General features: G+C 41.4%; 2 protein-coding genes across 2 annotated transcripts; one reads left to right on the top strand and one right to left on the bottom strand.

The window, feature by feature from the left end:
- The first annotated feature begins 8,845 nt into the window (after positions 1-8,845).
- LOC106555607 (uncharacterized) lies at positions 8,846-16,794 on the top strand. Its single transcript, XM_087711428.1, has 5 exons — positions 8,846-9,618; positions 9,833-9,944; positions 10,380-10,447; positions 11,577-11,706; positions 14,343-16,794. Exons 1-5 carry the CDS (start codon positions 9,199-9,201, stop codon positions 15,965-15,967), a joined length of 2,355 nt encoding a protein of 784 aa, XP_087567554.1. The 5' UTR covers positions 8,846-9,198; the 3' UTR covers positions 15,968-16,794.
- Positions 16,795-23,096: 6,302 nt separating this feature from the next.
- On the bottom strand, positions 23,097-26,288 carry LOC148047302 (uncharacterized). Its single transcript, XM_087711487.1, has 2 exons — positions 25,599-26,288; positions 23,097-24,500 (listed from the first exon to the last, which is right to left on the bottom strand). Exons 1-2 carry the CDS (start codon positions 26,176-26,178, stop codon positions 23,272-23,274), a joined length of 1,809 nt encoding a protein of 602 aa, XP_087567613.1. The 5' UTR covers positions 26,179-26,288; the 3' UTR covers positions 23,097-23,271.
- Position 26,289: the final 1 nt, after the last annotated feature.

Below are 26,289 nucleotides of genomic sequence, written 5' to 3'. Positions count from 1 at the left end.
AACTTTCTACAAAGCCGTATCTTAAAATCCATAAAAGAATCCACACAGGGGATAAGCCTTATAAATGTATCGTGTGTGGAAAAGGTTTTATTACGAGCAGTAATCTTCACTCCCATAAATTGACCCACACAGTGTAGAAGCCCTATAAGTCTTTGAAATAAGGGGGGGGGAAACTTCAAGAGGATGAATGGCCGAATGTTCCATATACGAATACATTTGGGTGGGAATCTGTTTACATTTTAGATTTAGTTGTTGAAACATGCATTTACTGAATTAGGAAAGGGGTTTCTTTCAGTCTGATCTTTATAACTGTTAGTCCCAGAGACATGGGACTAACAGTTACTAAAGTAAATCAAAGGCTAGCCATTTGGTGGTTTAATTATGAACAATAACTACTGTCATTTGAAGGTCAGCAATGCCATTTCACATAAACATCTTGATGCTTATCCCATTTTTGATTGGATCATAAAGAAAGAAACCTCAACTCCCCAATAAAAGTTTATTTTTTTGAGAGCAAGCACAGGGTTTCTCTAGTAAAATATAATTCGAGGCATTATACAGAAAAGCTATAAATCAGGAAAGACTTGTAGGAGTTAAAGCTAAATATGAATTGCCAAAATAGACATGATGTGGGATACCTTATGAATAGATCAGTTTAAGTAGCAACTGTTTTGCAGTTAAGCTTTGTATAGTTGTCATTAGAAGTTATATAACAAATTGCAAGATGTTGAAACATGAAACTTGTTTTTCATTATATTCAAGCTTCCTGCAGTTTGCACTTTCCCCCTGAAGTTATTTTCATTGTTCATTTCCTGTGAAGGTAATAATGGGGAGAAAAATGAAGATTCTGAGAAACTATTCCAAATGATCAGTCGTGAATACAGTACAGAAAGCCATGAGAGAAACCAGCCAAATACTTGGAATCAGGAAAGTTCATCTTCTGTTCATGCACCAACGGAAGCCTCTATGGCCTAACAAGGAAAAACAAAGAACGAATATATTGGAAGAACCTATTCGAGGACAAATTAGATGTAAATGAATACTATCAAATCCAAACCAAAGTAGATTATATATGTAGAAACAATGGAAGAAATTATAAATGGACTTTGTCACTTCTCTATACATGGGTCCCGTACATCTTTTAAAAGGACCCATGGAGGGGAGAAGATATACAAATGCTTGGAGTGTGGGAAAAGCTTTACTAAGAACAGTCAACTTATAAATCATAAGAGGATCCACACAGGAGAAAAGCCCTATGAATGCATGGAATGTGGAGTCAGTGAATAGAAAACTCTTGCTAACTATAAAAGGATTCACACAGAGCAAAGACCTTATAAATGCATTAAGTGTGGAAAGAGCTTCATTTATATTAGTTCTCTTACTTCCCTTTACTGGTTCCATATACAAAATAAATCCCCTTCTTTCAAGTAGCGCAAGCAGTGTCTTTTCTTTTTGCTTCTTGAAATCTGGAGCAGATTTCCAACATCAGGAAGGATTTGCCAAAATTATACCCAAGTATGTATTGCCTACATTGGTTTTACTCTAAGGACTTTATCTTATGTAAAGTGTAGCTTAATAATCAAACATTTTTTGCATTTAACCTTTCTATATGCATTTTTTGAACTGAAGGGGGACCTTTTTCCATTTTGCGCACTTTTTTAAACTTTAAGAAAGTATTTCTGTATTGTGTAGCTATGTTAGGTTAATTTGCATACTGCAACCTTTAATAAAATTATTGGAAAAAATGTGTGTGTGTGTGTGTGAGAGAGAGAGAGACCCTTTTTGATCAATGCCTCTGCAATGCTACACATATTGGGAAAAAGTCAATATTAATCACTCCCTCTACACAGAGACATGACATTCGCTAGAAATCCTGAAGATGGGAGGCTGAAGACTTTATAAAGTTTTCAAAAGTAGCTGGATTGAGAAAGTTTGTGATGGGGGGAGGGTATATGACAGCTTACTTTCCTACCCTCAGCATGAGTACTTACATTGATAAATTAATAATTGATAGATAAGATAAAGTAGCTGGAGCAGCGGAGTAATATTTCTTCCGGTTTCAACTGTAATTAAAGAATATATGGCTCCGTCTCCTATTGTCACAAGTCACATTGTCTAATTAGGCATTCTGGTGTTTCTCTAGTTAAAACTCCCCTCAGTCTTGGCCAGCACCTGTTGAGATGACCTTGGTTCCAGTGGTGGGTTGCCAATTTTCCTACCACCGGTTTGGGTACACCTGCGCGTGACAAATATGCACAAGCGCAGAAGCATCTGGGTGGGTGGGCGGGCGGAACTGGCAGCAACCCACCTCTGCTTGGTTCCCATGGGATGATGTGTTGTTCACTGTTCCCTCTAAGGTGCGCGCGTGCGCGGCCGCGCACATGGAAAGAAATCCCCGCGCAGAAGTTTCTAACTGCCGCGCAGAGATTTCTACCAAAGCAAACGTGGGGAAGTCCTTTGCAGGCGGCTAGAACTGGCCTCCCGCAAAGGACCTCCCCAGTCTTGTTTTGATGAGCCGCCAGTCCTCTTGCTTCTTCTCCTTCACCAGCAAAGCTCCCGCTGGCTTCCCGGCCCATGGCTTTGGTGCCTCTCCATGCGGAGCCCCTGAGCTGGGCTCTGGGTTATCCCTCCCCCTTCCTCCTCTGCCGTGCTTTTGAGGCCGCGGGAGCTAGTAGGAAAGCAGCGGAGGTGGAGGCGGCGGCAGGGATAACCCAGAGCCCAGCTGACTCCACTCGGAGCACCTCAGCTGGGCTCTGGGTTATCCCTGCCGCCGTCTCCACCTCCGCCGCTTTCCTACTAGCTCCCGCGGCCTCAAAAGCACGGCAGAGGAGGAAGGGGGAGGGATAACGCGGGAGCCAGCTCAGGGGCTCCGCGTGGAGGGACAGGCACCAAAGCCATGGGCCGGGAAACCAGCGGGAGCTTTGCTGGTGAAAGAGAAGAAGCAAGAGGACTGGCGGCTTTGAAATGCAACCCCCTGGTCCCGCCGGCCGCGGATTTGATTCGGCATAAGTGGGGGCCGAACACATGCTGAGCCGACTTTGCGCAGTGAGGCGGAGTAATTCAACCCCCCCCAAAGAACGTCTCTCTCTCTGTGTGTGTGTGTGTGTGTGAGAGAGAGAGAGAGAGAGAGAGAGAGAGAGAGAATTGGATCAAAATTGGTGGCCAAAGGAGTGGAGGGAGGGAGGGAGGGAGGGAAGGAAGGAAGGAAGGAAGGAAGGAAGGAAGCCCTGCCCCCTGTGAAAAAAACTGAAGATGGAGCAGTGAATGAATAAACCATAAAAGCAAACAAACAGTTAATGCGTAAGTAAGCTGAGGAGCAAGTTCTCAACTAAGGAAGAAATATAAGAAAGAAATATAAAAAGCTCAATATGCCAAAACACTTATTTTAGTCTTCATTTAATTACTTGTATTGTAGTCTGATGTAACATCTTTTTAAAGTTAACGTTAGTTAGAAAATATAGGGTACAAAACTTAAATAATAAAAAAATTGTACATTCATTTTGAAAAATAAATGCAATACTTGATTAATTTCATATCTTTATTTAAAATAGTTTTGGCATGGCATATGATTTTATTGACTCAGTTGGAAATGATGTGGATGTTGTATCTGATTCTGAGGTATATTCTTAAGTAACATAACATATAGCATATTGTCCAAACTTGCTAGACTATTTAATTGATCTTACTACTTTAAAGGGGGAGAGTTTCATGATAAATTATTTTATTACATTTATGTTGCATTTATATATTATATTTATTACATTTATATTCCACATTATATATTTGTATTGTTATTTTAGTGTATATTGTCAATTTCTATAGATATTATATTGATATATCAATACTGATTTTAATCATACTAAATAACAATTACTGCTATTATTTATCAGCATTACATATTTACAGTTTTTAATATCGAGTTAGTCGTATTTTAGAATAATAGCGTTATCTTTTAATAGGATAATTGGCAAAATCTAATTCACATGTGATGGGTTGCATTCCAAAGGAATGTGAGAGGACAGGTTGCCTGCAAAATGCCAGGACCCAGGACCCTGTTGGTGCCATGTCTCTCTCTAGCCAGTCTAACAATGTAAAAGCTGAGCAGAAGTCTTTTTTTTTTCAGGGTGAGCGGAAAAGTATAGTGTTTGAGTAGCACATTTTCATGCCTGACATTCATCAGGCTGAAACCTCGCTAGCAATCGGCGCTTGACGCTTGGTATGTTGCGCAAATGTCCAGCAGACGTGACAGCAGTTCAAACTGTGGCTCTCTTAGGTGCTCAGGCATGAAAATATGCCGCTCAAACACTATACTTTTCCGCTCACACTGAAAAAAAATTAGAGGGAACATTGTTGTTACTGTCTGGCCTGACATTGCAAACCTCTCCCCCTTGCCATAATGTGTGGCAGCTGAAAAATGGAATGATGCCTGCGGCAGGCAGGCCTGGTCCATTTCGAAGTTGACAATTGTGTTCAGATATAATGTGTAAGAAGTAATCACACACACACCATCCTAGAGATTGAAATATTTTGGGGGATATTAAAAGAGGCAGAATATATTTCCCCAGAGGAGAAATGGAGAAACATGTTCTTAAAGGCAGAAAGCAGCCCCAATCCCTTTCTCAATAGCTTCCAACACATGCCTGAAGTCTTTAGAGGTGGATATTTTGTGGCCATTAAGAAAGACTGGGTGGGCCAATCTATTCATAAACACAATAAAAAGAAGGTTGGAGCTGATGGGATTAAAATTTACACCTCCCCTTCAAAACCACCTGTGTTTTGTTTTATTTTGTTTTCCTTATTGTGTCTTCTTTACTGTTTTTAAAGATTAAAACATTCAATAAAAATTATTTTAAAAAAAATTACACCTCCCACCCAAATTCTAAGAACGGGTCATTAGCACCTTTAGGACATAATGGAATTAAACCACCACCATTAGAATAACAAAAGGCACAAGGCTCACTACATTACACAATCCCCTGCAGCATCTCAGAACCCTATAAAAATCCACCCAATCCTAAACCAAGCGGTCAGCTATCCCAGAAGTACATGCTGTTGTTGATTCTGCTCATCAGTAAACAGTCCTTTCCAATCAACCTCTATTTTATTTCCATTGCTCTTTTCCCCGTCTTGGAACCAGATCAGATTTTTCTTCTAACATTTGATATATACAGTTGTTAAAAGATTTTGATACTGAAGTGAAAAGAGCTATACCAGTATTTGAAAATAACACAACATGTATACAAATGGCAACAGGTGAGAGAGTAAAAACCAGAAGCCAATATGATTCCATAAAGCATTGTAATGTCAGCGAAGCAGTGAAAGAAAAAGTAATTTATTGCCCAGCGGAAAATAATTTGGCTGATCTCATGACAAAGCCATCGGGTATATAGAAACTCTTGTGAAACAACGTGGTTTAACTGCTGTCCAGCTATAAATTGGAAGGACGTTAAGAGTAAAGTTCTACATTTAGAGAACAAAAACAAAATGCACAGGTACAGTATAGGTGGTACCTTGCTCAATAGTAGTAACTGTGAGAGGGATCTTGGAGTCCTAGTGGACAACCATTTAGATATGAGCCAGCCATGTGCAGCAGCTGCCAAAAAAGCCAACACAGTTCTAGGCTGCATAAACAGAGGGATAGAATCAAGGTCACGTAAAGTGTTAATACCACTTTACAATGCCTTGGTAAGGCCACACTTGGAATACTGCATTCAGTTTTGATTGCCACGATGTAGAAAAGATGGGGAGACTCTAGAAAGAGTGCAGAGAAGAGCAACAAAGATGATTAGGGGACTGGAGACTAAAACATATGAAGAACAGTTACAGAAACTAGGTATGCCTATTTTAATGAAAAGAAGGACTAGAGCAGACATGAGAGCAGTGTTCCAATATCAGGGGGTGCCACAAAGAAGAGGGAGTCAAACTATTTTCCAAGGCAACTGAGGGAAGGACAAGAAGCAATGGGTGGAAACTAATCAAGGAGAGAAGCAATTTAGAACTGAGGAGAAATATTTTCTGACAGAACAATTAATCAGTGGAACAGAAGTTGCCTCCAGAAGTTGTGAATGCCCCAACACTGGAAGTCTTTAAGAAGATGGATAGCCATTTGTCTGAAACGGTATAGGGTTTCCTGCCTAGGCAGGGGGTTGGACTAGAAGACCCCCAAGGTCCCTTCCAACTCTGCTATTGTATTTGTATTGAATAGCTGGAGCATTGGGGTCGTAAGTCAGAACACACAGTTATAATTGATTGGCTGGAGAGTGCTGGCTCCTGTGTGAGGCAATCTGTGATTGGTTGCTATGGTTGTGGAGAGGAAATTTTCCCTCACGCCCTGCCTTTTTCTTCAGTGTGCTCTGTGATTTGCCTGATGGTGCTTCTGCTTGCCTAGATTGGATGGATGGATGGATGGATGGATGGATGGATGGATGGATGGATGGATGAAACGTTTGCAACCAAATTGCCAAGCTTGGAGCTCAAAGCAACAGACCATCTACCGTTGGAAAAAATGTCCTGCTTTCAGTTCCAAGTGGGGAAAAAGACACTGGAAACATGGAGGCTGCTTGGAAATATGGTTTAATGGTGGACAGGACCACGTGGCTTGAGGTTGATTACATGCTTCCAGATGTTGGGTGAAGAAGAAAAGAGAAAGTGCTTGCTGAGTTTTTTTATACTCTGTTCGGCTCCACCTCCCTGTTTCCTGTTCCTGTGTAAGAAATGTATTCTGATTGGTTGTCAGACTCCCATAGGGCCATGAAGGGGCAACTCTCCAGGCTGTTTTGAGTCCAGGTTTGGTTAAGCATTGCTTCTTCCAGGTGCCCTGTGGTGAGATGGGTAAAGGGCTAATACCATCATGCCTTAATCTCATCACCTTAGAGCTGAAGGAGAGAGATCTGTGTTATGTAGCATAGACTGGCTCAGGCATTTTAATGGCCCATTAAAGAGTGGAGGCTGTTAAGAATGAATCTGCTTCCTGCCTAAAAACACGTTTCTCCATTTCTGATCCAGGGAAATATAATATTCTGCCTTTTCAATATTTCCTAGGATATTTCATTCTTCTAGGAGGGGGGTGGGTGCTAACCTCCTACACTACCAAGCACAAGAGCCAAGGTGGCACAGTGGTTAAATGCAGCACTGCAGGCTACTTCAGCTGACTGCAATTCAGCAGTTCGGCTGTTCAAATCTCACCGGCTCAGGGTTGACTCAGCCTTCCATCCTTCCGAGGTGGGTAAAATGAGGACCCGGATTGTTATTGGGGGCAATATGCTGACTCTGTAAACCGCTTAGAGAGGGCTGAAAGCCCTATGAAGCGGTATATAAGTCTAACTGCTATTGCTATTGCTATATTGTTATTTCAGATAGACGATGATAGATAGATATTGGCCAATAAAGAATTCTAATTCTAATATATATATTTATATAGTATAGTAGTAGTAGTATAGTATAGTCTTTATTGTCATTGTACAAAATAAATACAACGAAATTGGTTTTAGCCTCACTGGTGCAAAATTATAGCGAAAAAGAAAAAGAAAGACACCAGTCATACGTTTCTGCCTGTGCGTGGACTGATTGTGGTTGTGTTTAAGAATCTGACAGCCCAAGGATAAGACCCTATTTTTAAACCTATTTGTTCAGGTGGCTATGCTTTGATGTCTTCTGCTCGATGGTAGAAGTGCAAAGAGACACTGACCAGGGTGTGAATCACCTCTGAGTATCTTCCTTACTCTGCTAAAGCAGCGAGTCCTTTTTTTTTGTATAAAGCTACAAGTTAGTGTAAGCTTTGTGACTTCATTTGGACACCCGCTGATATGCTCCCCTTTCCTACCCTCCGAGCATGAGCCCCTGCACTTCACACAGGCTCCTTCAGGTGGCGCCCTCTAGCAAGAGAAGCGCTCCCCCGTAGGAGCCGCGGGAGGGCGAAGATTACTGCGTGCTTTGCCAAGGAGGAAACGAAGGAAGTGACGTCACGGCCGTGCCTCTCTAGACAACTCGCTCTCCTTAACCCCTGGCGCTCCGCAGGAGGCGGAGAGGCTGAGCGAAGAGCCTGGCGGGGGCAGATCCAGACGTGCTCCGGGTGAGGGGAGGGGGGGGCTGTCCCCGTGCAAAGGGAGGCGGACCAGGGAGAGACCCGCGCCCACCCCCCCCTCCAGCTGCAACCCCGGCTCCCATGCTCCCCAGCCGCCCTCTCCCTGCAGGGGGAAGCTGAGCTCCAGAGCAGCAGCAGAAGAAGAACCGGGGATCCCTGGAAGGTAGCGGGGGTCTCTTCCTGCCCCGTATCCGGGGAAGAGGGAGAGAGGAGCAGGGCGGCCTCTCCAGCTGCCTCCTTCCCGTCCCTGCTCGGAGTGGTGGTGGTGGGACCTCGGTCCTGTGGCTGGGATGACCCGCTTGGGTCTTCGGGCAGGTTGTGTGAATCTGCCTGCGTGTCAGAAGGGAGACTAGATTCTCCAAAGGACGCCCTGAAGAAGGGGAACAGGGCATCCTCAACCAGAGTCATTTCCTGGCATTTTATTGGATGTGGTCCAAACGTGCGTGGTTTCACCCAGTTTTGGGTTTGGCAGGTTGTGTGAATCGTTAGAGGGGAAATGCAGGTGGCAGGTTTTTAAAAGGAAGCTTTTTCTTGTGACCCCCCCCCCCAAAAAAAATATAATAGCAATAGCAGTTAGACTTATATACCGCTTCATAGGCCTTTCAGCCCTCTCTAAGCGGTTTACAGAGTCAGCATATCGCCCCCAACAATCCGGGTCCTCATTTTACCCACCTCGGAAGGATGGAAGGCTGAGTCAACCCTGAGCCGGTGAGATTTGAACCGCTGAACTGCTGAACTAGCAGTCAGCTGAAGTGGCCTGCAATACTGCACTCTACCCACTGCGCCACCCATTTTGGGTGCCCCAAAATGCACCCTCCCATCCCCAGAAGAGAATGCCATTTGGATCATTAACCAGCTCAGAAAAATCCTTGACTTCTTGTTCCGTGTTTGAATCCTCCACTTTTTAATTCTTGGACTTATTTTCTTTTCCATCTCAGGTACACCAATTGGAAGTAATTTCCACATCTTCACATGGAGACCAAACTATTTTTTGGCTAAAGACAGGCGGGGGGGAAACAGAATTTGAAGAGAACAGACCTATGAACGAAACGTCTTTAAGGGATCGAGAAGATTCCTTGTAACCATTTGAAGTTGCCTTACAGGGCAGAGACGGGATGGAGACACAGCTTTTAGGAAGTGAGGGAAATGGAAAAGGCCGTTTTGCTGTTCAGCCTGGCAGCCGTGGAGAGATTTGGACAAAAAGCAGGCAGAAGATCCTGGAGGAGGAAACCATCCCCCATTCAGAAGTTCAGCCCCGGAATTTCAGCAGCCTCCAATACCAGGAAGCTGAGGGTCCCCGAGGACTTTGCAGCCGACTACACGACTTTTGTAGGCGATGGCTGAGACCAGAAAAGCACACCAAAGCTCAGATGCTGGACCTTCTGGTTCTGGAGCAGCTCCTTGTCCTTCTGCCCCTAGAGATGGAGAGCTGGGTGCGGGAGTGTGGAGCAGAGACCAGTTCCCAGGCGGTGGCCCTGGTGGAAGGCTTCCTCCTGAGTCAGGCAGAGGAACAAAAGGAGCAGGTTGAGTTGCAGGTGGGACACCTTCATTTAGGGAATAAAGAATGTGTTTGAATTCTGCACCCCTCCCTCCAAGACTTCTCTGCCATCCAAGCTACATCCGTTCATTTCTCATTCAACCTCACTGATGGATATTGGGGGTTTTCTGGTTTGTTCAGAGAACAAGAATTGGCCTAATGTTCTGGAGTTGTTCATTAACTTTTTCTTTTCTCCTTCCTCCTATTTCAAGTCTGTTGTGAAGATCAGAGATCCTGAGGGATGGAGAAATCCATCAAATCCTCTTCAGGAGATGTTTTGGAGAGGGATCTCTCAAGAAGATCCAAGTCAGGACATCTCGGGAGGTAATGGAAGGTTCTCCCACCCCCCCAGAGAAATCCCAGCGAACTCATTTTCTTTTCATCTTGTCTTCTGTAGAATACCTATCCTATTTTGTTAATGTAGTTCAGTGGTTCAAATCCCTAGCGCCATGTAACAGGGTGAGCTCCTGTTACTTGTCCCAGCTTCTGCCAACCTAGCAGTTCGAAAGCATGTAAAAATGCAAGTAGAAAAATAGGGACCACCTTTGGTGGGAAAGTAACAGCGTTCAGTGCTCCTTCGGCATTTAGTCCTGTCGGCCACATGACCACGGAGACGTCTTCGGACAGCACTGGCTCTTTAGCTTTAAAACGGAGATGAGCCCCGTCCACTAACATCAGGAACAACTAGCACATATGTGCAAGGGGAACCTTTACCTTATTTTGTTAATTATGGATTTTAAAATTCTGTCTCCCACACAGTGAAGAATAGAATGAAGATAACGCCTCCTTATGATGGAACTGAAACAATCTTTGAACCTATAACTCAAGTAAGAAAAGCATAAAAAATAAGACTATCAATAGCATCTGTTAAGTAGAGAATGATAATAATTAAATAATTCTTTGACATGCAAGTGTGTAACACTGATCATTAATAACTGCAATAATCACATTAGCATATCAACATTTTCAAAAAGCCTTAGATTAAGCTTTTTAATGAAGTGCTAAAAAGAGTCTCATTCATTTTCTTCTGCAAAGGCAAGATGGAGAAAGTCTTAATGATAGATTGAGGTAGGTAGGTAGGTAAGTAGGTAGGTAGGTAGGTAGGTAGGTAGGTATTAAGTGTTACAACCCCTGGTATGCCCAAATATGGGAGGAAGCCCACTGCTATCCAGACAGAAACCCAATATTTTTACCGTTGCCTTTTTACATTTGTGTTGTATTTGTGCTGATAAATAAATAGAGACTAGTATAGTCTACTATTTCAAGCTATTTAGCTCTCATCAGCTAGCTATACCCTTACTGGGATTAGAACCTGTGCTGTATTACATCTTAGGCAGATGTGTTAACCACTAAGCCACAAGGTCCTTCTCCGTTATCAGCTGAGCCAGGGGTTGTAACACTTAATACATACCTATCTCTATGGCTCAGCTGATAACGGAGAAGGATCTTGTGGCTTAGTGGTTAACACATCTGCCTAAGATGTAATACAGCACAGGTTCTAATTCCAGTAAGGGTATGGCTAGCTGTTGAGAGCTAAATAGCTTGAAATAGATCTATACTAGTCTCCCTTTATTTATTTATCAGCACAAATACAACATGTATGTATGTATGTATGTATGTATGTATGTATGTATGTATGTATGTGGAGGGAGATGTAGATAGATAGATAGATAGATAGATAGATAGATAGATAGATAGATAGATAGATAGATAGATAGATGATAGATAGATAGATGATAGATCGATAGATAGATAGATCGATAGATAGATAGATAGATAGATAGATCGATAGATCGATAGATCGATAGATGATAGATAGATAGATCTAGAAGGAAGCTATGGTTCCTTTCATTGAATGGCACTAAAAGTGTATATCAGTACTTGTAGTGATTTAAACAATAGGACAGATCATGTAAACTCCCCTGTTTTTATTCTGTTCTCTTTTTTCGTGTTCAGGGCGGCCATGTATCCTTTGAGGAGGTGGCTGTGTATTTCTCTGAGGAGGAGTGGTCTCAGCTGGATCCTGACCAGAAAGCGCTGCATTCGGAAGTCATGCTGGAAAATCATAGGAATGTGGCCTCTCTGGGTAAGAATTTGCTTCTTCCAGGCAGAGTGTTCAGGAAGGCGTTCTGTAATTAAACGGTGTCAACTGTATCTTTTTTTATTATAATTCCATTAAAAAACTTTTATCAGAATAGAAATGAGTTTTGAAGAGGAAATGAAGGTAGAGTAAGGTGATAAGTGAATAAGAAAAAAGTATAATAAAATAAAAAAAGGAAGCAGAAGAATAGAAGCCATTTTAAATATTAAAATTAAGCTTCTTTCTCTAAGGTTACACAATTATTTTCTCTTTTATGTAATGGATCCTTTCTAACCTTCAAACTTACAGATCGCATTCATTTTTTCTATTTTTTTTTAGCAAGAATTCCAAGAGGGTTTTCCAATCACGAATCAATATACTGTGTTTCCTCTAATCAAACAAGTCATAGAAGAGAATAGAGAGAAGAGAATAACAGAGTTGAAAGTCTTGTAGTCTAACCTCCTACTTATGCAGAGATATCATTTCTATATCATTTCAGAAAAAAAAATGGTTGTTTAATCTCTTCTTAAAAACTTTCAGTGTTGGAGCATTCAAAACTTCTGGAGGCAAGTTGTTCCACTGGTTAATTGTTCTAATTGTCAGGCATTTCCTTCTTACTTCTAGGTTGCTTCTCTCCTTGATTAGTTTCCATTCATTGCTTGTCGTCCTACTCAGATGCTTTGGAGAGTAGCTTGACTCCCTCTTCTTTGTGGCAACCCCTGAGATATTGGAACATTGCTATCATGTCAGCTCTAGTTCTTCTTTTCCTTAAACTAGACATACCCAGTTCCTGCAACTGTTCTTCGTATGTTTTAGCCTCCAGTCCCCTAATCATCTTTGTTGCTCCTCTCTGCACTCTTTCTAGAGTCTCTTTTATCAAATCATCTTTGATAATTCTGTCGTCTTCATCAACCATTCTACTATTGTATTTATAGTACAGCCCTTCCAGCTTTGGGAGTATAATAGTCACACTGCAATTACCATAGGAAGTCAGAACAATCTTCTATTACTGTTTTCCAGCTGTTCATTAGGGCCCATGTAAAGTGTTCTGGTTCCAGTTGGATATTTATTTTTAAAGTTCTCTGTATTAATGTATTTGAATCCAAAATTTTCTACCTTTTTACCTGTCCGCCAAAATGTGACAGCCTTGATGTTGTCCACATTGCCAATATGTTTGAGCTACCTTTATAACATTTCTGAAAATTGTGTGCTACATCAGTTTATAAAAGTTGGCTTTTAGATTATAACATAATGTAAATTTCATTTCTTTCGACCACATATTTTGTTACATCTCTATATTATGAAAACATTATTTGCCAATTTTGTCATACATTCTTTAATCTGTTTACAGCTTTAAGCAATTACATGCTAATCATCTTTTCTACACAACTAAGATTCAAATTCTATCTTACACTGTTGAATATCATAGGTCCTTTTATCTACCATGAATCAATCTTTCTGATGAGAGTATGAAAAGCAATGGCAACTATATCCTTCTGCCATCAGTCGCTCTCTTGATTCCATTTGATATTCCCCTTGCTCAAGTTCTAATGGCTCTTGACATGTTGTTCATTGTCTTTGCCAGCTGTTTCTCTTCTGTAAAACGCTTATTATGTTGAGAGCTGTAATGGCACAATCTGGGTTTGTATCTATTGCATATTCTCAATATGGCACTTCTAAAATCATCATTTAAAATATCTACATTACCCTTAGCTTTATTATGTAATCATAATATGATATATAATCAATGTATATAAATAGAAAACTTATTTTATTTTTTAAAATATCTTTATATCTTATGCGGCTGTATTACTACCGTCCGCGCCCACATATGGCCTGCGAGGCACAGGTTGGACACATCTGGCATAAATGGTAAATCAGTTGCCTGAAAAGATGTTTGAAAGAAAAACATCATCCTAGGACAATATTAATTTTTATCATGAAAATTCATTCCAATGCCATACATATTTTCTCCTAGCTTAACTTATTCTTCCACTCCATTTTTAAAAGAATAGTTTTGAAATAAAATAGAGTTCATGGGACGGGGGTCTTTGATGCTGTCCAAACTTGGTTCTTTTTTTGCAAATGCTTCATTATCCATACTACGTGACATCATCAGCACCAGTGTTACAACAAATATTCTCCTTTATCAGTTCACATTGGTCATAATAATACAGAAGTTGTTTCTTTTTATCCCAGTTTTAAAATCAATTTTTCCCATCAGTTTTATTTCATCTCCCATTTTGCTATTTTTTATCAACAGCATCTTTAAATTATTAAAGCTCATTAAAATGCCAAGTTCCTTAAATTTATCCACATTGGTATTTCTGTTCCCTCCACAAGTTCTCCCAAGTTCAAAACTCAGCAAGAAAAAATAGAGGGCATCTTTATCTTCTATTTTTGTATTGCACAAGGATTGTTAAATTTCCAATTAGTTGGAAATTAAATCAATTTTACCCGTTTCAGGAAATTCTCTTCAAAGTTCATGTCTTCCCAAAATTTAAATCAACACTGTCCAGTTCAAATTCTCAAAGATCTGCATCTAAGAAGATTGGTGTAGCTTTTTTTATTATGTTCAAACTTCCTAAAGTTTGACCTTTGTCCCTAACTTTATATCATTTTAATTTCTCCTTTTTTTTAAGGTAATAATGAGCAGGAAAATGAAAATTCCACAGAACCATTCCGAGTGATCACTCATAAAGACAGACTTGAGAAGCCTGCAAATCAAAAAGTAGAGATTCATGAGAGAAACCAGTCAAATAATTGGAATCAGAAAAGTTCATCTTCCATTGATGTTCCAATGCAAGACTTTCTTGCCCAACAAGGAAAAATAAAGAAAAAATACATTACAAAAAATGTAAATCACAAATTAGTTGTGAATAAATGCTATCCAACCCAAACCAAAGGAGAAAATAAAATATGCAGAGACAATGGAAAAAAACCCACTCTTTCTTGTGAAAATGGGTCCCGTACATATCAGAAAAACATCCAGGTAGGAGAGAAGCCATATACATGTTCAGAATGTGGAAAGAGCTTCAGAAGAAGCAGTCATCTTACTTCCCATAACTGGATCCACATAGAGGAGAAGCCTTATAAATGTCTGGAGTGTGGAAAGAGCTTCTGTGAAAACATCTCTCTTACTGTTCATAAAAGGATCCACACAGGGGAAAAGCCATATAAGTGTTTGGAATGTGGAAAGAGCTTCAGAACAAGCAGTCATCTTACTTACCATAACTGGATCCACACAGGGGAGAAACCTTATAAATGCATGGAGTGTGGAAAAGCCTTTATTAAGAACAGTCATCTTACGTCCCATGCACGAATTCACACAGAGGAAAAGCCATATAAGTGCACGGAGTGTGGAAAGAGTTTCAGAGAGAGCCGTTCCCTTACATCTCATAAAAGGATCCACACAGGAGAGAAACCATATCAATGCATGGAGTGTGGAAAGACCTTTATTCAAAGCAGTCATCTTACTTCCCATAAATGGATCCACACAGGGGAGAAGCCATATAACTGTATGGAGTGTGGAAAGGGATTCAGTCAAAGGAGTTCCTTTATTTCCCATAACTGGATACACACAGGGGAGAAGCCTTATAAATGCATGGAGTGTGGAAAGTGCTTTATTAAGAGCAGTCATCTTACCTCCCATAAAAGAATCCACACAGAGGAAAAGCCATATAAATGCACGGAATGTGGAAAGAGTTTCAGAGTGAGCCGTTCCCTTATAGCTCATAAAATGATCCACACAGGAGAAAAGCCATATCAATGCATGGAGTGTGGAAAGACCTTTATTCAGAGCAGTCAACTTACTTCACATAAAAGGAAACACACAGGGGAGAAGCCATATCAATGCATGGAGTGTGGAAAGAGCTTCAGTCATAATAGTTCCTTTACTTCCCATAAAAGGATCCACACAGGGGAGAAGCCGTACAAATGTGCAGAGTGTGGAAAGGGATTCAGTCAAAGGAGTTCCTTAACTTATCATAAAAGGATCCACACAGGGGAGAAGCCCTATAAATGTGCAGAGTGTGGAAAGGACTTTACTACAAGCAGTTATCTTAACTCTCATAAAAAGACCCACACGGGAGAGGAGCTGTTCAAGTGCATGGAGTGTGGAAAGGGCTTCTGTCAAATTTCATCCCTTATGAGACATAAAAGAATCCATTCAGGGGAAGAGCCATATAAATGTGGGGAGTGGGAAAATGACCTAATTTTCCATACAGAGATCCATTTTGGTGCAAATCCATTTGAATTCCAGATTTAGTTGGTAAAATCTATGCATTTTCTATTTATGTATAGGAAGAGGGTGAGGGTTTGAGTCTGTGCTCACAACAGAGATAAAATTACCAATGGAAAAACAAACAATGGACACAGTTGTTTTAATATTGGTGTGGATTTTTGATGTTGGTGTCAATTTGATGGTGGCCAACACTATTTTATATCAATAATGAAAATATTTTTTTCCCTTTAGGTTTGTCTAGTTCCCAATTTGGGTCAATTCCAAGAAAATGTCGGTTTTAATAATCTCAGATTCTGGACTATGCAATTTTATAATAAGATGGCAACATTGTGGTCTCGCAAAGGAATTTTACACAAATTGTTTGTTCCTTCTACTTGATCCTTGTTGTGGGAGGGTTATCAACAAGTAGACATTTTATAGGTACTCTCTCCCCAGTAATAAAAGGAGTAAAATCCCCCTGAGGCACTTCTTCAAAATGCTTTATTCTTCCTTCCACTATGGGATACATGCAGATGGAAGGTCACCTGATCCATAGCCACTTCCCATAATTCAAACTTTTACCTTGTCTTTCCCCTTCCTTTCTCATTCCTTAATATGCTCACAGTTTATCAGCAGACAGACACTTCGGTGTCCCCACAAATGACCATTTGGAGCATCGAATCCTCACATACATGTTGATGTAGACTGTGGAAAGAGATACAGGATGTCGAATTCCCTCACAAAAAAGGAATCAAAAAGATAAGAATCCTCTCGTATCTGTGCAAAAGACTTTTCAATCATCGGGGTCATATTATACCTTTATTGTGTCACAAGGGCGAATATTTTTTTTTAATAGATTTAAATAAAATTAATTAAATATAATTGGTGTGGTTACTTTCCAGTGATGTATTAAATCCTTTTTCCCCTTCACTCTATTTAAATAAGCACCTGAAAGTGAGTAGGGATTTTTTCTAGTGGAATGCAGAGTTTTGGTGCTGCGGGAGAGGAGGGTTACAAGAGCCTCAGTCTCCCCTTCACTGGAGACTGTTAATAAAGGAAGAAAGGGAGATGTGTCATTTCTCATTACACATGGAAATCGGATTGGTAATGCGAAGGGATTTTGCTTTCCAGAATTGGATATACCACAGCACAGCAGATCTATATGCAATGATTTATTGAGGGCACAACCCTTTTAACAACTGGTTGGGATGAAGGGATGCTTCAATGTGGTTGCTTTTCTGATTGTGGCCCAGCTCCAGGCAAGAATCCACCGAGATATGCTGCTCATCGTAGCTTCTGGTTCTGGCAGTTGACCAACATCCCTCTTGCCTACCTGAAATAGTTGCCAATCTCCATAAGCAGTTCCATTCTGCTTGCCGTTTTCTGATCTCCTTTTCTCATACACTTAGCCACTCTCTGTCTTGGTACCTGCTTGAGTTAAGGAGCAGAGTGGGTATAGCAGCCTCTGTACCTTGACGGCTGTGATTCAATTGGCCAGACAGGTGGAACATCACCGTGGATACTTATGACCAGAGCCAATGTTTCTGGGACTGGAAACATGCACAGACCTTTAGGGAAGAGCAGGGGCTGTGGGGGCAAAAGTGGTGCTGCCTGGTTGAATACGCTCTTCCCAACAGTAGACAACAACAACTCCAGCTCCCCTTCAGCACAGGAAGAGTTACAAAATTAGTAACTTGAAGGAATCTGGACAGGGAAAGAAATCGACTGAAAATAACATTGCTTTGAAATATATTTTTCACCACTTTTCCTCCACCATTTCAATTCTTTAGCTATCCTAAGGCAAATTCCTTTCCCCCTTTTTTTCTTCATAGCAATAGCAATAGCAGTAGACTTATATACCGCTTCATAGGGCTTTCAGCCCTCTCTAAGCGGTTTACAGAGAGTCAGCATATTGCCCCCAACAATCTGGGTCCTCATTTTACCCACCTCAGAAGGATGGAAGGCTGAGTCAACCCTGAGCCGGTGAGATTTGAACCGCTGAACTGCTGATCTAGCAGTAGCCTGCAGTGCTGCATTTAACCACTGCGCCACCTCAGCTCTTCATGGTAATTGAACTTTATATTCTCGTCATTTTTCCCCCTTCAGCCTTATTTCCTTTGTCACAAGCAGCCACTCAATCTTTCCAGTTATTTTTAGGCACACAGAGCCAAGAATTTGAGAATGGCTGGTGGCTTAGGGATACCCCCTAGGTCAGTGAATGGCGCTCTGCCTGGCTGGAGAGGGAGTTTGCCCGGTGGCTGCTCGTGAGCATGGTCACCTCATGGCCTCTTCACCCCTGAGGCTTTGCCCGGCTCTTCGGGAGCCCACTTGCAAGGGAACAGCCGCCCGGCAACTCCCCCCTCTGGCCAAGCAGAACGCCACTCCCCAACCTAGCGGTATCCCGAAGGCGCCAAGCAACATGAGTGCCTTTCCCCGTGGCTCCTGCGGCTTGGCGCCTTCGGGATACTGCTAGGTCAGTGAGAAGTGCTCTGCCTGGCCAGGGGGAGGTTTGTACAGGGGGCTTATTTTCAGGGGGGCTTATATTTTTTGCCCATGCAAAAAATGTGGCAAGGCTTTAGTTTCAGGACAGGTCATATTTTCAGGGAAACACAGTAGTAAGATTCATACAGGGGAGAAGCCATATAAATGCACAGAATGTGGTAAGTGTTTTATTACAAATAGTTATCTTAACTCCCACAAAAGGTTCCACACAGAGGAGAAGCCCTATGGTATGGTATGTGGAAAAAACTTTACTAAGAAAAGTTATCTTATTTACCACAGCGGGATACATACAGGAGAGAATCCATATAAGTGCACCGAGTGTGGAAAGATCTTCACTAAGAAAAGTCAACTTATTTACCATAGCGGGATTCAGATGCGCCCAACAAACCGAGTGCTGAGATGCCTGGACAAGCTGTTGCACACAGCGGCTGCCATGATGAGCGTGGAGCCGGTGATTCCCTCCGGAGCCTCATTCATCAAGCTGGACCTGATCATGAGGATTGCAAACCAGATGTGGGTCCTCAACCTTTCCATAGTGGCTGGCTACCGAGTGCAGGACACATGGGACATCAAATCCGCGAAGTAAGGCAATCCAGACTGTGCTGCTGACATCTTGTGCTAGGCTGAGGAACCGGACACCACCTTGGTCTACCAACTTCCCATCATCATGTCCAACAGAGGGCTCTTTTTCCAACGGTCAGGCGAGGGCCTTTGGACATTGGGTTTGAGCTGCCGGGACATTATGGACATGCCTCATAGCCATTGGCAGCTCACTCAAAAGCTATGACCTATACATGCGAGGGACGATTACTGGTTAAAATTTTCCTGTATTGATGCCTGTCGGTATACTGTTGTTGCCTCTCTAGTAGTGATGTATCGCCTTAGGAGAGCTTGGTGGGTGGGATGTTGGATGTGCATGTTTTGCACCTGTACTGCTTTGTTTTTCTAAAAATAAAATGTTTCTAGTCGTACGGACATGTTGCTCCTAATAAACAAATGGATTTTTCCTGCTAAATGGCTTGGGGCTTCTGTTTTTATTGGAGCATCGTTCGGAATCCTGACACTCATATTATTAAAACATATGTTTTCTTGGAATTGACAACAACTGGAAGTAAGATAAACATAAAGAAAAACAGTTTTCATTACTAATATAGTGTTGACCACCTTCAAATGAATGCCCCAACAATGGAAGTCTTTAAGAAGATGTTGGATAGCCATCTGTCTGAAACTGTATAGGGTTTCCTGCCTAGGCAGGGGGTTGGACTAGAAGACCTCCAAGGTCCCTTCCAACTCTGCTATTCTATTGTGTTGTATTAAATGATAGTAACATCAACAATCCAGAATTAAAATATTTGTGCCCATTGTTTGTGTTTCCACTGGTAATTATATCTCAAGTTTCCATTTATGAGTACAGACTCAGACAAACTCTTTCTAGTTCAGTATACACAAATAGGAAATCCATAGATGTCACCAACTAAATCTGGAATTTAAATGGATTTGCACCAAAATAGAAAATTAGGTCATTTCCCCAATTCGTACATTTATGACTTTTCCCCTGAATTGATTCTTTTGTCTCATAAGGGATGACATTTGACAGAAGCCCTTTCCACACTGCATTTGAACAGTTCCTCTCCTGTGCACGATTAGTGGGGGGAAAGGAGAAGAGGCTATCCTAAGGTCAGACTTTTAAAAAAACCTTCATTTCTAAATTAGGTCTAAGTAAAAAAATATTTCTATTTCAACAACTAAGCTTACGATTCAAATGGATTCTTATTCAAATAATGCGTATATAGAAAATCTAGTCATTGTTCATATGTGAGAAGCCATATAAAAGCATGGAATGTGGAAAGATCTTTTCCTGGACCAAACATTTTAACTCTTATAACAAGATCCACATCTTACAAATCTTTGAAATTTGTGTCTCCATTCTTTCTCTGTCCTGCAAGTCAACTCTAAATGGGCCCCAGGAATCTTGTGGATCTCCAACCACTTTTCATTCATAGGATGCTTTCTGTTGTTGCAGAACTGAGCATCACAGGTTATTCTGCCCGTATTGATCCCAGAGGAGGGCTGGGCATGGGTCTCTCCCTCCTCCGCCTCCCTTTGCACTGGAAGAGCCTCCCCCCTTACCCGGGGCATGTATGGTTCCCCCCCACCCCACTCTCCCACAGCCTCTCTGTCTTCTGCTGAGCCAATAGGGTTAGGAGAGCAAATGCAAGCATTTGTAAGAAAGTTGTTTGTGATGTCACGCTTCCTCTGAAAAGCCAATTCTGACCTTTGCCCTCCAGTGGCCCAATGGGGAAGCACCTGACATTACTTTCTCTTAGCCTGGTGTCCCCTGGAGGATTCTGTGCGCAATTTCAACACATGTTGCAAGGGTGGGTAAGACTCCCAGGCGAAGGGAAGCAAAGGGTTTCAAAGGAGGAAGCCCTCCAAAGTCTTCATCCTGCTCAGTCTTCTGAATCTTAGGAGGAGGAGAGTTGAGGCCCAAGGTAATTGTAGTAATTGTGAGAGGGAACTTGCAGTCCTAGTGGACATCACTTAAAGTGCAGCAGTTGCCAAAAAAGCCAACACACCTCAAGGCTGCATTAACATAGAATCAAGATCACATGAAGTGTTAGCACCGATTTACAAGGCCTTGGTAAGGCCACGCTTGGAATACTGAATCCAGTTTTGGTCACCATGACGTAAAAAACATGTTGAGACTCTACAAAGAGTTCAGAGAAGAGCAACAAAGATGATTAGGGGACTGGGGGCATATAAAGAATGGTTACTGGAATTAGGCATCTATAGTTTAATTAAAACAGAGGTGGTATTGGAGCAGGTTCTGACCAGTTCTGGGGAAATGGTAGCAGAAACTTTGAGTAGTTCGGAGAACCAGTAAATGCCACCTCTGATTGGCCCCACCCCAGTGGTAGGTTTCAAAAATTGTTCAAACCTACTCTGTGGGTGTGGCCTCCTTTGTGGGAGTGGCTTGCCACCCATGTGACTGGATGGGAGCGGCTTGCCACCCATGTGACCGGATATGAAGATGTTGATGACACTTCTCAGAACCACCTTAAATTACTTCACACATAGCACTGGCATGCATAAGAATATGATGTAAACTTGTTTTTTAAAAGGCATCTTTGGTTTGCGTTAAAACAACTTCAACACACGCAATGTTCTGATTGCACCACAAACGCAGGAGTCATCCTTACCTTTCGCAGAGGCACTGAGTTTTATAAATATGAGCATGATAGTGTAGAATAATCATATCCAAGGACCAGTGGTGGGTTTCAAAAAAATTTGGAACCTCTTCTGTAGGTGTGGGCTGCTTTCCGGGTCCACTGGTAGAAATTCTTCTAACTGGTTCAATAGATTTGACGAACCGGTTCTACCGAATAGGTGCAAATTGGTAGAAACCCACCTCTGCCCCACCCCCATCTATTCTCTGCCTCCCTAGCCCCAGCTGATTGGGAGGAAATGGGGATTTTGTAGTAACCTTCCCCTGGAGTGGGTTGGGAATGGAGATTTTACAGTACCCTTTCCCTGCCAAACCCACCAAGCCATGCCATGCCCATGGAACCAAAAGTAAACATTTTTGAATCCCACCACTGAATTAAAAGGACTAGGAGTGACATGATAGCAGTGTTCGAATATTTCAGAGGTTGCCACAAAGAAGAGAGGGGTCAACTTAGTCTCCAAATCACCTGAAGGAAGCACAAGAAGCAATGGGTAGAAACTAATCAAGGAGAGAACCAACCTAGAACTAAGGAGAAATTTCCTGACAGAACAATCAGTGGAACAAATTGCCTCCAGAAATTATGGAGCAGGGGTGTCAAACTCACGGCCTGTGGGCTGGATTCGTCATGCATTGGCCAGGCTCACTCCCGGTTTAGCGAAGGTGGGAAAAGGTGCAACATGTCAAATGATGTGATGTGATGATGTGAGTTTGACACCCCTGTTGTGGATGCTCCAAAAGTGGAAGTTTTTATGAGATTGGACCACCATTTGCCTGAAATGGTATAGGGTTTCCTGTCTGAGCAGGAAGTTGGGCTAGAAGACCTCCAAGGTCTGACTTTACAAAGGAGGGATTGGCAAAGGGCACCTATAAGGTATTATCTCTGGGTCTATCTATCCCTATCTTATTTCTCTCTCTATCCATGTGTCTGTCTTTCATCATCTATGTATCATCTATTATATATATCATCTATCTATATAATCTCTCTTTCTTGATCTATCTACCTACCTCTATCTGTCTGTCGGTCTGTCTATCACAACTACCAATCTCCTACACAGAGGGATGCTGGGCAGTATAGAGATAAAATGTTAAAAACATAAAAATTGAATATAAAACTTTAAATAGAGGAAGGATAGTTATTTTTTGATATTAATATTTATTTAAAAGGGAGGCAAGGGCCTTCAGGGCACTAACCAGCTTCACAGCTGCATGTTTTTCTAAACACCCCAAGCAAAATGGCAGAGCCAGGATTTTAGATATTTTTGAAAGCCAGAAGACTAATGCCCGCTCTCTTTCCCTGAAGATTGTCTCTCTTACAGAGAAATATTTGCAGAAAAAGATACTGTATATGAATTCTCACAAAAGTATATATTTTTTATTGTAAAACACCAGATGCTCTTTCCCAGCTCCTCAGGTTTATATGATTTCTCTTGTTATGAACTCTTTTATGAGATTTAAAGGAACAATACTGAAGCTTTTTCTACACTCCACACATTTATAAGGCTTCTTCTGTGTGTATCCTTAAATGGCAAGTAAGATCGCCCTATCAGCTGAAGCCCTTTCCACACTCCATTCATTTATAAGGCTTTTCTCCTGCATGGATCTTTTTACGTAACATAAGGGTTCAATTTTTGCAAAAACTCTTTCCATTCACCACACATTTATATGGCTTCTTCTGTGTGTGAATCCTTATATGGGAAGTACGATGACTACTATGAGTAAAGGTCTTTCCACAATCCATGCATTTGTAAGGCTTTTCTCCTGTGTGGGTCTTTTTATGTAGCATAAATGATCTACTTTCATGGAAATTCTTTCCACATTCCATACATTTGTATGGCTTCTCCCTAGCATGGATCTTGTTATGGCGAGTAAGATAACTTTTAGCAGCAAAATTCTTTCCACACTCCAGACATTTATGTGGCTTTTCCCCTGTGTGGATCCTTTTATGGCTAACAAGATTATATTTACGCGTAAAGCCCCTTCCACACTCCACACATGTATGTGGCTTCTCCACTGTGTTGATCCAGTAAAGGGAAGTAAGAGAACTACTATAAGTGAACCTCTTTTTGCCTTCCATGCATATGTGGGGCTTCTCCCCTCTGTGGATACTTTTATGGATAGCAAGATTACTTTTACGAGTAAAGCCCTTTCCACACTCCACACATTTATGTGGCTTCTCCCCTTTGTGGATCCAGTAATGGGAAGTAAGAGAGCTACTAAAAGTGAAGCTCTTTCCGCACTCCATGCATTTATAGGGCTTCTCTCCTACGTGGATCTTTCTATGAGAAATAAGATTGCTATATCCTCTGAACCTCTTCCCACATTCTCTGCATTTGTATGGTTTCTCCACTGGATGAATTCTTTTATGGGAAGTAAGTTGGCTACTATTTCTAAAACTCTTTCCACAGTTTACACATTTATAAGGCTTCTCTTCTGCGTGGATCCCTTTTTGAGTTGTAAGGGACCTATTTCCAGGAAAAAGCAGGAAAGTCCCCATGTAATTTTTCCCATTATGTCTTCTTGTGGCATCTTCTCCTTTGTTTTGGACGGGATAGTGTTCCTTTCCATGTAAGTTAGCTTTGATTTGCTTCATACTTTTTCCAAAATCTTTTTTCCTTGTTTTCATTTGCTTCATACTTTTCCCACAATCTTTTTTCCTTGTTTTCACTTTTGGGGCAAGAAAGTCTTGTGTTAGAGTATCAATGAAAGATGAGCTTTCCTGATGCCGATTATTTGATTGCTTTCTCTCATGGCCTTCTGCTTCCATCTGAATTGCAGACTTCTTCATTCCTTCTCCAGCATTGAACTCTTGGAACAGTTCACAAGAATCTTGGCTTTCCTGCCGATTATCATCTTCAAAGGAAAAGAAAAAGGAAAAATGTAGGAGTATTAGTAACAAAGATCATATTGTAGGAGGTTTGTGTGTGTGCGCTTGTGTGCATACACACATATACACATACACACCTGTGTACATACAGACACACACAAATATCACCCAAAGTCAGCTTTGAGTTAAGGAATAATCCATATTATGAGATACGCTAAGATATATTGGAGCATCTTAATTGTAGCAAAGATTATGAGAATTTAAAGTCCCTTTTTTCCTATCCAAATGAATTGTCATGTAGTGTTCTTTTTCTCTTGCCAAAATCACATTGCTGGAGAGAGGGAGAGGGAGGCGGAGGGGGAGAGGGAGGGAGGGAGGGAGGGAGGGAGAAAGAAAGAGAGAGAGAGAGAGAGAGGGAGAGAGAGAGGGAGAGGGAGGGAGCGGGGATCCTGCTATTAACCCTGAACACGTTTCCAATGGAAACGCAGCATAGTTTAGGCCAGTGAGCATGAAATATTTGGGTTTGGCATATCAAAAATGTTTGATTATGTAATATATATTCCCTCTTATCCATCCCCATCAAAAAAGAAAAAATATCTATCTACATCTAGGTTAGCCTGACCATTGGTACTCAATAGCAACACCAAGGCTGGGCTTGAAGTAGAGGTCTGGGCCTCAACTTTGGACCTAGCACTACCATTTTCATTCAAAATCACTGTCTTCCATCATTCTACAATGTGTTCGATGCTTGGGGGATGATGTGATCGCCCCACAGCTCGATGCTCCCTGGATGGGCGACATGTCCCTCAAATTTTGTGAAGTGGCATCTTTGACACAAGTCACAGATTCGTCACTCTCTATTGCCTTCTTCCGTATGTGTATCCAATTATGGGAAATAAGTTGACGTCTATCAATAAAGCCTTTCAACACTCCACACATTTATATTGTTTCTCTCCTGTGTGGTTAATTTTATGGGAAATTAAGATGATGGCTCAGAGTAAAGCTCTTTCCACACTCGATTCATTTATAAGGCTTTTCTTATGTGTGGGTCTTTTTATATAACATAAGTGATCCATTTTCATGGAAATTCTTTCCACGTTTCATACATTTGTATGGCTTCTCACCCTTGTGCATCTTGTTATGATGAGTAAGATTGCTTTTAATAGCAAAGTTCTTTCCACACTCCAGACATTTATGTGGCTTTTCCCCTGTGTGGATCCTTTTATGCATAGCAAGATTACATTTACGAGTGAAGCCCTTTCCACACTCCACACACTTATGTGGCTTCTCCCCTTTGTGGATCCAGTAGTGGGAAGTAAGAGAGCTACTATAAGTGAAGTTCTTTCCGCACTCCATGCATTTATAGGGCTTCTCTCCTAGGTGGATCTTTCTATGAGAAATAAGATTGCTACATCTTCTGAACCTCTTCCCACATTCTCTGCATTTGTATGGCTTCTCCTCTGGGTGAATCCTTTTATGGGAAGTAAGTTGGCTACTATTTCTAAAACTCTTCCCACATTCCACACAGTTATAAGACTTCTCTTCTGCATGGATCCCTTTTTGAGATGTAAGGGACCTATTTCCAGGAAAAAGCACGGAAGTCCCTAGGTAATTTTTTCTATTATGTCTTCTTATAGCATCTTCTCCTTTGTTTTGGATGGGATAGTGTTCATTTCCATGTAATTTAGTTTTGATTTGGTTCATATTTTTCCAAAAACCTTTTTTCCTTGTTTTCACTTTTGGGGCAAGAAAGCCTTGTGTTAGAGCATTAATGCAAGATGAGCTGTCCTGACTCCGATTATTTGATTGCTTTCT

The sequence above is a fragment of the Thamnophis sirtalis genome, unplaced genomic scaffold, assembly GCF_051295495.1.
Source record: "Thamnophis sirtalis isolate CommonGarterSnake01/CBP01778 unplaced genomic scaffold, rThaSir2_p1.2 scaffold_3, whole genome shotgun sequence".
NCBI lineage: Eukaryota > Metazoa > Chordata > Lepidosauria > Squamata > Natricidae > Thamnophis > Thamnophis sirtalis.
This window is presented reverse-complemented; position numbering and strand designations above follow the sequence as displayed.